Raw genomic sequence first — 10,770 nt, forward strand, 5'->3', positions numbered from 1 at the left:
GGTTTTGCGGGATACTCACCTGAAACTCAGCTGAATCTCTCGTTTATGATGTTTCCAAAAAGGGCAAAAACGTTCATGGGCTGCCGAAAAACTTTCAGCAAACTTAGGAGTAGTGTATTGCGTTTATACATGCTACGCGATATCTCGAATATCGTAGCAAGTGGAACATGAGGCGGCCTGGCAAGGTACATTCAGTTGCTTGAAAACATTAAACAAGAAATCCAGCTGGGTTACAGGTGAGTCCCCCGCTAAAAGAATGAGATGTTATCGGTGCCGTTGCTGTTATCTGAGCTCTTCGTAAAACTCATCCGAAAAAAAACTCTGAAAACAGGGAGCCGCAGAATCTGCCTTTCGAAATGACGGACAAACGATACACCACTTAGGAGTGTGGTAAATGACCCAAGATGGTGGGCGAGGAAGTGACGCCAAACAGAATAAAGGAAAATTCTTGCCTTCCTTCGGTAATCCTTTGACTGTTGGAGCTTTGTCAACTAACTTCTCGTCCATGGTCGGTTCAGTCTTGCCTTCAGCCTGGCTTGTTGATTTCAGTTCAGCTAGTTCTTGATCCCGCTGAACCCTAGCAGCCTTAATACTCGCCTGTTCTTTGCGAAGCAACTCCATCTTTGCGCGTGGATCTAGTTCAGCGTGAGGTGTTGATTCTAACGCCAATGCGGCTGCCTGTTCTGATGCGGATGGAGGGAGTTGTGCTATAGCCTGAAGACAATAGGGTAAACGTGGAGAGATATCACTAGAGCAAAATTCAAAGCAGCTTTGATAAACGTGAATGTCGGCGACAGTGCTATAGATGGCATAGTTTGTTTAGTGTAAGAAGCCTTTGTGTATCTATGATAGGTCATTGCATGAACTGACCGACACCTCCGATATTGTTGCTATTAGACTTCTCACGAAAAGCGACTGGATGTGGCGCGATATGGCACTGTTAACAGCCCACAAAAATGTAGTGTCCTAGACTAAGCCCGTACTGAAGAGATGAATACCATAGGCGGAAAATTGACGTATGGTGCATCACTCCAATCAACATAAGCAATGAATTCTGCATGTCTTACAGACATGCAGTGAGGAAGAGGCAGTAGTGTTGAACAAAGTAGATGTGATCAGAACCTGTATTGTTCATTTTTTACTCCGAAGAGTGCGTGCATCGCCGGAGCGGGTCAGCTCCCACATACAGAGGCCCCCGAATAGAAAACAAACGACTTGAGGGGCATAAGATACATTCGCATAGTGGCAAGAATGCTTGGGAACAAGCCGCGTGCAGAATAGTCTCATCTTCTGAGAAAGAAATAGGCCTGATAATTTATTCAGCTACATTGACAAGGACTGGGGGTGAGGTGGTCCAAGTGGTTAGAGCACGAATTTACTGACCGGAAGGTGTGTGGTTGGAACCCGACCGCTGCCTCTCGACTTCCCCTGTCTAGGGTTGGCCAACCTGGGAGTATCCCAGCCCTCGTGCAACCTTCGGGTGGCATGGCAGCTAGGTACCGAAATGGTGCTACAGCTGAACGATTTCGATTTTTTCCGATTGACAAGGATTGACTGAAAGGGGTACACTACAAAGTTGACCGCCCCGTCAGTAGACAAATGAACAGAATGTCCGCATCGATTCGCTGGCATTCATAGGTACTCACTATAACTGCCATAGAGACTAAATAATAGACCATCTGAATCTGAGAATTAGCAGCAGCATTGCATAGCCAGCAAGGCACGATATCCGCAGTCAGACAACGTCAGTGAAGAACTCCTCTGTGAACGGCAACCACCAAATCAGTTTCGATTCTGCGACTGCAAATGTGCTAGAGACATGGATCCAGGTGAACAGTTGCATACGCCATGTCAAACACATCACGCTACAGGCAAGTGCGCTACAAAAAAGGCTCACAACCCCATACTTTAAACCATGACGCACAGTGGTCGGTATGTTGAGGCCATACTGCGCGTCAAGAACAATCAAATAAGTAAATGAAAGGTGACTGGTCTGAGATGTCTGAAGACGGTTAACATAATAATACAGCCTCAAAAGAATGTGTGAAGGTAGAGAGTGCACAAGTGTGCCGATGCAAGAATAAGGACATTGATGCACTAAGCAGCGAAGTAGTGTTAACAGGATGATAATAATAACCAACTGGGTAAAAGGGTGGGAAACCAGAAAAAAGCTAAAACCTCATCCAATTTGGATATGTACATCCCAACCTAGCGACTATGGTGGGTTAGAAAGAATTCAGCGTCGAGAAAAGCATCCCCACTGGGCCAGGTGTTAGGTACATCAAGAGTATCGTCTGTAAACTAGGTTTCTGCTCGACGTTTTGTTTTCAATTTGACTTTTACTTGTTGTTGAATGACAACATAGCAGTGGAGATCTTCCACATGCCTCAGATGAGTCTTCCACAACTCTTATAGTCTCAATTACCTGTCCGTTGAAGGTCAAATGATTGAAGGATCAAGTCTCACACAGATTCCTTATCGCCATTTAGTAGTGACCAGGACGAATGGACATGTTGTCGTGTGGGAAAAAGAATAACTGGCGTAGGAGATTTTTGCCTGCTTATGTACGGCAAAATGGAAAGTATTTCAATGGACACTAGAGAATAAGAAGAAAGAAGATACCCAAAAGGATATCTCACAAAGAATGTCCGCATGGATGAAGTTTTACCTAGAACATAGGGATTTACTCGCCAGAACCAATGAACATACAAACTAGATTTAGTGTCAATGCTTTGAAAATCACTGAACAGTGGTTTCACGTTCGACGGATGCCAGTGCTCTAATTCCTACTTCCCAACATCGGGAACCTTGTGTCTAGCTAGTACTGATGGAAGTGCTCGATGAGGTGGAAAATGAGGTGAGGCGGTCGTTGTCAAGACTGATCAATATCCGACAAACAAGCCACAACCAGTCTGGGGTTCTTCTGATGAGAGTTCCATTCGAAGCTAATCTGAATCTTCCGTTCACTGGAATTCAGTATACAGGTTAGTAAGATATACAATAGAGGGAGGTGATCGTAACTGATGAGTCAGTTGGCCTCTGGATAAAAAAGTTGTGAACGATTGATTTCGAAAGATTATTATTGGTTAATTGTCCATTGGCGCTGTAACGAGTCAGTTTCATCATTGTTCATGTCTAGTTGCAGAGCACCATTAATTTTTGCTGTTGTGATCTTAGAGTGACTGTATGATCGAGCATGTGTAAAATGACCTTCTCGGAGCAAAAACTTACCAATGCATGGAGGTGTGCTCTTACGGTTCGCTTGAATTTTTGTCACTCACCTCTTTTAGTGGCAGATCCCCTGAAGATGCCTGGGTCACATGCAGTGCTCTGGAGAAAAGTAAGAGAGTGACAGGAACATTCTTCTCCAAATGCAAAGCGAGCCACTGTGCAAGCTGTGACCGAAGCCGTTCCTCAGTGAGTCCCACAGAGCGCATTCCACGTTCTTGACACAGACTTTGAAGTTCCCAGACGGGAATTTTGTCCACGCCTTCCTTGGCTATGAGCTGTAATTAGACGACAAACTCATGAAATCCGATACAGAATATAATCAGATGAGACACTGTTCTAGTTCAAGTAAAGGCCCATTCTTCTTAGCCTAAAGATAAATTAAGCAGGAATAACATGGAAGAATCGGTCGACAAAGGGCAGTTCAGAAATAAAACACTGACTGTCCCTCACTGATAAACCAGAAAAAAGGTACTGACTACAAGCTATCGGAATTTCAGAGAATGAATATCCAGTGGATAGTGGTTTCTAGAACTGACCTTCGTGGAGGCTAGAAACTAGATATTAATTGAAAGGGAATGCGACTGACTCCTCGCGAGAGATCACCGTCAGGTAGCTTTAAATAACGCTGGAAGTTGTGGCATCTCAAAATTTATTTCCGATCGCTGTTTTAACAGCATAAAGTGTTTTAGTCATATCAAACTATCTACTCCTGACCGGCGGTGAATAGCAACTAAGCCCAGATTAGCGAAGGCTTCTCGTCATTTATGAGACGCTGCTAAGAGTCACTTAGCTCTTATCACTCCGTTCTCAATGAGAATGAAATACTGCACAGTTGTGTGACAGAGGGTGACTGTACGAAGACGATTTAGACGACAATACGTTTGCCCGACGAACTTAGCCTGTACGACGTCAAAGCGGTGTTACCGATAACAAATTTCACTATCTACACCGAAAAAGTTCCACTCCTGAATCACAAACCTTCAAACTCCTTGGCGGCTATCGTTTTTAACCTTCACGAAACTACTAGCTAGTTGGGTCACGAACAAATGGCTGTAGTATGTAAATGTTTGTTCCATAGCTCACACAAGATTAGAGTCGCTAAATACCCAAAAATAACTCTGTTACACATGGACAACACTTGCAACTGCAATACAAACAAATATTTGAGGTAACGAGACAACCACATGGTCAGGTAAACTCCTCATGCCCCTATGACTGTCTTTAATAGACCCCCTTCCAAACCTAGAAGAGGAAGGTTATTTTCAACGTCTGTTGCACCGCGAACATTAGTAGAAACCAGCCCGATTACCGTGTACATATTCGATAACCAGATATCGAGAGAAAAAAGTGGACCACATGTGTTGCATATGCAGATCTCTGGACAAACCAGATGATAGTAGCAGCTGAAAACCGGATGAACATCCAGGCAAGCAAGATAGGCGTCGATCACGTAGTAAACTAGAAACGAAAAGGTGAACTTACACGATCTTCGGCTTTCAACTGCCGAACGCGCAGCCAGATCTGGAATCGCAGAAGATTGCTTGGACCAATCGTAGGTAGGGATAATAACTGACAAAGCATTTTCAGCTGCTTCATCTCCAATGACTCCAACGTAACTTGATCCTCGAATAGCTTTGAGAATCGCGTAATTTCTTCAGCCGTTGCCGGCTGCCCGGACTCTTGGACCTATGATAGTTCAAGGGTAGACCGAGGAGAGGCGCCTCAGTGTTAAACGGCTATACAGTCGCGATGAGAATTAGAGTCATCAATCATCATCATCAACGACAGCATGACATCAGTGCTCAACACCAAGGCTTCACTGCCGAATTAGAGTGGAAGGTGAGGGAATAATCGTTGTGAACCGTCCATCAAATAGCCGAAGCTCAACTCCCATGCGATTGACCAACAACCCAAGAAACATTGCATCATAACGAACGACAGCATGACATCAGTGCTCAACACCAATGCTTCACTGCCGAATTAGAGTGGAAGGTGAGGGAATAATCGTTGTGAACCGTCCATCAAATAGCCGAAGCTCAACTCCCATGCGATTGACCAACAACCCAAGAAACATTGTTTACATTTTAATCACCATGGATTTCCAGAACATAAGCCCAGATATGCGGACAATAGTGGCAGGATCACCCGTCAGCAGAACGGGGGCAAGTCAACACCCATGCATTTGCCATGTTTCACTGAAAACGGGCACCACTATTGACTCATCCCAAATTGTTGGAAGGTCTCTTAATCCTTGATAGATTCAAATAAGCTAGACAAGCACCGACTGAGGATTTCATCCCCACCTCTGAACGGACCGCGGAGTTCGTCAGGACCAGCAGCTCACTGACGCTTGAACGACAAAAGGCACTCGCTTATTTCCGAAGCCAAGTTCCAACTTCACTGTCCAGGAATGCATTGTGGGTCTGGAATATGGATGAGCAACCATAGGTGGCCAGTTGACTTTTTGTTGAGTGTTGTACCCAACGATTCACGCGCTCCTCATTTTACAGGTAGCCGGGCCGTTGTTGTCGGTGATTGTTCCGCTCGCTGGGGGGCACCATTGGGCTTGCTGTGCGTAACAATTGGAATAGTTTACGCACATTCCCAGATTTTCTCACATCCTCCACCTTAGCTTACCGATCCGCATAGATGCTCCTTTTCAGCGGAAGTCTGGCGGTTTGTCGGGTGGTATTGTACTCTCGACCCAAACTATAAAATTGTTTAGCTGCAGCAAATGTTCCAGTGCCTAGCTACCATCTGAAGGAAGTACGATGGTTGGGACATTATCGGGCTGTCCAAGCCTAGACACGAGCAGCCAAGATACTAAGGTTGACTTCAGACCAAGACTTTTTCCGTCAGCAAGTTCGCGCCGTCACCACTGAGAAATCTTGGCTCTCGACCAAGAGCAGTAGGTGTCCTTGCTTCGAGCAATTTTAGTGTTGTTCGAGATCAAGCGTTCAGAGCAAGTGAGTTGCACAGTCCCAATTGTAAGTTACTACAAACACCAGGCTCCAGAAACCAAATGATGGAAACACTCACCCAACAAGAACACAACGGCTTTACTACGAACAAGCGGGTGCAAAATTACAAGAGGCGTCGCGCTTTTTTGAAGTGGGCTTTTAGCTCCGAGTCAAAATGGTCTAAATGACGTTGAGTAATTGATTGGCATCCATTCTAGGTCACGCGGGAGCACTCGAGTACAATCAATCGTCGATGACTGGCTGTTTGAACGTCATCATCATCATCATGAATGACAGCAACATCAGTGTTGGCACTGATGCTTCACAACCGTACAACCATGAAGTTCGTTTGAACGTTCAAATGACAGCTGGTTTTTCTGGCCGGTAGACTGCACTTACTTTATGAAGAGATTTTGACGGAACCATTGGATATCAATGCACAGATTGGGCCATCACCTTCAACGCGTGGCTCTCATTCTCTTATTTTCCGTATCCTCGGTAAACGAAGCTGCAGCGACTGAAACCAGTGCATCTCAATTTATGATCTGTGAGCCGGAAAATTGAACCGAACTACCGAGGGCAACCAATCAAGCAGAGGCTCTTCGGTTCGGTGGTAAGGCCAGACATTCTTGCTAAATAAAGCAAACTGGACAGACCCCTACGTATATATGACAAGCTAAGGCATGCTAAGTCATCAGCAGAACGTAGCTCACACCATCATGTCGCGACACTGCGATCATTAGCGTTATGAATAGGAATACGCTAGCGACAAACACTAGCGCTAACCGCCATAAAACCATTAGTTTTCCCAGTGTGAGATAAGGGAATACGGATGGCTATAATGTCACCCGGTCTCTCTTTAAAAGTGAAAGCAGGATAAGGAAACCCTGAGACCAAATACTGATGATCTGCTTTCCTATTCCAAAAGCGTTCCCCCAGGGACTTAGTGACGACACTCTAACCCAGGGGCTTTATTAGTGTTTACTGTTTTATTGTCGCCTAAGGTCTCAAAAGTTTTTGGCCTCAACTCAGACAGACAGTCGATAAGACGCTCTAGACGTTCTTCGACAGCGGCATAAAATCTCAGACTTTGTTACGGTAATTAGGCGTATCGCGGTTGAAGCGAAATTAAGAGACCGGGAACGACGCTAGCTTCAGCTCTATGAGAACCGTTCCTTTGAGATAGGAACTTCTGGAACAATATACACCATTTGCCCAAACGGTACCCGCCAAAGGAGCAAAATTCCACCACACTGATAGCAAAGAATGGTCCGTCAGAGTACTCCAGTGGACTCTGACCAAACACTTATCTGCTTCCAATTTTCTTAGCGCTTTTCAAGTTAATGCAAAACGTACATATCTACTCCGATCGTTGGGAAGTTTACAGACGCTGACATTGAACAAAGAGCAGTCTACCCTAATACAGGCAAATTTCATCAAAATACAACGCAAACGGAACATGACGAAAGAATATGCAACTACGCACATATCCGTAAGTCTAATAGGTCCAGAGTGCTGAAGTGAAAACTGTGGGAAAGTCTAAGTTTCCGAAGGTTGTTCCAGTTGATTCGCACAAAAAGGCCTCACAAAACTTTCGCCAGACAAGTGATCAAGGACCAAGACTGCTCCATGACCTCCAGCAGGAGGAACTGTTAGTCCATTAGGTTGAGTAGTCCATGCAACGATTCAGTTGGTTACCTTTCAACTCCCAACCCGACTGTCGACCTGTGAAATAAACGTTGATTGCGAAACTGGGTCCTCCTTAAGCCTCAACAGCATTCACGCATCACCGAGGTTCATATCCCACCCAGGGACAGCAACAAATTCAAATGTGTTTTCGTCTACCACTGGAGAAATACTGTTCCAAACAGCTAGAAGACCCATGACAGTGTTTAACTTTGTAGAGTATTCGCGGTGGACATGCTAACGACAAAGGTATTAGTGTGACTCACAACTAAAGTGCCACTGATTTTACGTCGCATTACATGGGTATGCAGAACCTATCGGCAAAAAGCGATGGGACGGAGACTGCACAGATCACGCCTTCGCAATCCATCAGGTGCTAAAAAGGCCCTACATGAACATGTGAACCGACACTATAGTCTTTCTTGACTTCAAGAGCATGTATAATTCCGTCAATCTGTAGGTCCTTCCAACCACGCTTGCACAATAGAGGATGCCCTTACATTTCACGATACGGTGTTCCTTACATTCCCATACCTCTAGGCGCACATGTGTACGGGTAGCTCACTATGAGGGAAGTATTGACCAGGACATCAATACTTTGTTCCCATTCAACTGTATAATCAACAAATTGTCCTCACGATCCTTGAAATACTACAGAACGTCGTCGACCTGGAGTAAGCAGAAAACAGCGTCCTCGTTTTTCGTAAACCGACAGAAAGCTAGACAACTGCCCATCAGCATGCGTTCCATAAGCGGTGTGAAATCACGCCTAAGAATGTGTTTTCTATAGAGGAGAATGTCGGTAGCTCAGGTAGCGTAGATGGTCGTTGGCTTGTTCGCTGAGCTGGGCACTTTGGTTGCAAACGTTTCTACGGGGCTCCGTATACATCACCAAAAAGTGGTTAGTGACTGACCAGCAGGAGATTTCAAATCAAGACAAGGTGGAAGAACGTTCGGTTGACTGGGTGTGATTGTGCCGACATCATCAATGATGGGTGCAACTCGAAAGAAGCAAAATGTGCATGAAGAGGAGCTCAGTTAAGCCACTTCCGCTCTCCAACTCATATACCGGTTGCCTAGACAACGCGATGCATGACCTAATTCTGCTACATCCCGGGGACAACGGGCGCTTAGCAAAAAGGATTTCAAATCAATTAAATGCATCCGTTGAAAAGCTTAGCGATGTAATCACATCATTTGAATAAGCATGATCAAAGAAAACGTAAATAATCGTTCAGTGTAACACCCTTTCGGTGTCTACCTACTGTGCCACCCGAAGGAAGCACGAGGGCTGAGAAACTGCCAGGTTACTCAAGCCTACAGAGAGGAAGCAGAGAAGCAGAGGTCGAGTTTGAACCAGGGACCTTCCCGTCAGTAAATTCGCACTCTAATCACCGAGCCAGTCCGGGCATACTGAGTCAATTTAAGTCAGCGACTCATGATAAACAAACATGGAGGCTTGAATGCTCGAAATGTAAAGCAGTACCTTTTTCAGGAAATCTTGAAATTCATTCACTGTCGGTGAACCGCTAGCTTCAAGAGCGGTACCAGTAGTGTGGTGCAGAGTTTCTTGGAGAAATCTAGTCATTTCGAGTTTGGCTTTCAAACGCTGTCGAATTCTTTCACCCTGAAAAACGAATATATAGTGGACCCGAATTCCGGGAAATGCATACCTCAGAGGTCTTATCTTTAAAGGTGCTGGGTAGCATGAAAGGGAAAAACTTGAGGTAGAAGGGAAGGAGGAACTCCATGAATGGAACAATTATAAAAATTGCAAAAGGAACCAGCCGGATAATATCAGCAACCGTTCGGACAAGCTGTGAAGTTGAGTGAATGAATGCTGATATACCTGCTTTCGCTCACGACGTGACAGCGCATGGCCACGGAGCAACCTGAAACATATTCCAGTGGCAATTCTGACTTCTAGCCCTAGCAGACGAAAACCATGATAATAGTGTACGATTTCCTTCTTTGCTCTTTGCCACAAAGTTAACTTTTTGTCGTCAGGTTGCTGAAAATATTAGGAAAAGGCATAATACTGATACCTTGTTTGGCTGCTGGTCACCGGTTGGGACAGGCGCTGCATGCGGAGTTTCTCTGACACCAGCGGGCGTAGTTTTGGCCGACAAATTCTCATGATTGAGAGACGACAGAAGTGTTGGAGGTATCCTTTGAAAACTGTTAGAAGTTGGGTCACACTGCAGGTTCTGGTGTATAGGTCTTTGCCAATGGAATGTCCGAGTTCGAATCACAATGGGTAAGTCAACAGAGGCGGTAATTGACTTGAAAGGATATTGAATTCGCAATGGGAGTTTGATGAAGCACGTATTGTAGGTAGGCCATGCACTATACCCAGATATCGGGATTAGATAAATGGTGCGAGCGTATCTTGCATTCCTAGCTACATTCCTACGGGGTTGAATCATTTAATACATGAAAATAAATGCATACTTGAGAGAAACTAACATACTACAACCGAGAGGACGAAACTGCACCCGACACTTGTCTACTCGCCGAATGCCCTCAAGGTCAAACACTCTAACGCTAGGTCACGGACACTAATGGCATGGAACAGTAGTTCGAAAGAGGCATGCTCTCACATAAGAACTTGATATTTGCAGTTATTTATCCGAAACGCTGAACCTAAACTAGACGGTCACAACCGTGTTGCACGTGTCTAAAACTTTTCACGGATTCACGGATTGACGCACAATATCGAGGAATTCGCCCAAGTTTCCCGGGTCGGTTTTGTTCTCGTCGGTCAGTGGCTGTCGTTCACCTGAAAGGCACAAGTGAAAAAAGGATGTAGCACTGCTCTTCGTGTTCTCAGCGCGGGGCAGTATGCTTGCCAGCGCGAGGATTCGCATAAATAAATGTCTAATAGTGCTTTAAA

General features: G+C 45.1%; 1 protein-coding gene across 1 annotated transcript in view; it reads right to left on the reverse strand.

Moving 5' to 3' along the window:
* T265_13288 (hypothetical protein) overlaps positions 1 to 10,183 on the reverse strand; it is a gene marked incomplete at both ends in the record, with an annotated part of 29,480 nt that extends 19,297 nt beyond the window's left edge. The window contains 7 exons of the mRNA XM_009168129.1: positions 497 to 714; positions 3,282 to 3,506; positions 4,714 to 4,917; positions 9,364 to 9,504; positions 9,551 to 9,694; positions 9,727 to 9,888; positions 9,923 to 10,183. Of these exons, the coding sequence (XP_009166393.1) occupies positions 497 to 714; positions 3,282 to 3,506; positions 4,714 to 4,917; positions 9,364 to 9,504; positions 9,551 to 9,694; positions 9,727 to 9,888; positions 9,923 to 10,183 (1,355 nt within the window). The remainder of the gene's footprint in view (positions 1 to 496; positions 715 to 3,281; positions 3,507 to 4,713; positions 4,918 to 9,363; positions 9,505 to 9,550; positions 9,695 to 9,726; positions 9,889 to 9,922) is intronic.
* Between the last annotated feature and the right edge of the window lie 587 nt (positions 10,184 to 10,770).

The sequence above is a fragment of the Opisthorchis viverrini genome (assembly GCF_000715545.1).
Source record: "Opisthorchis viverrini unplaced genomic scaffold opera_v5_52, whole genome shotgun sequence".
Taxonomy (NCBI): Eukaryota; Metazoa; Platyhelminthes; class Trematoda; order Opisthorchiida; family Opisthorchiidae; genus Opisthorchis; species Opisthorchis viverrini.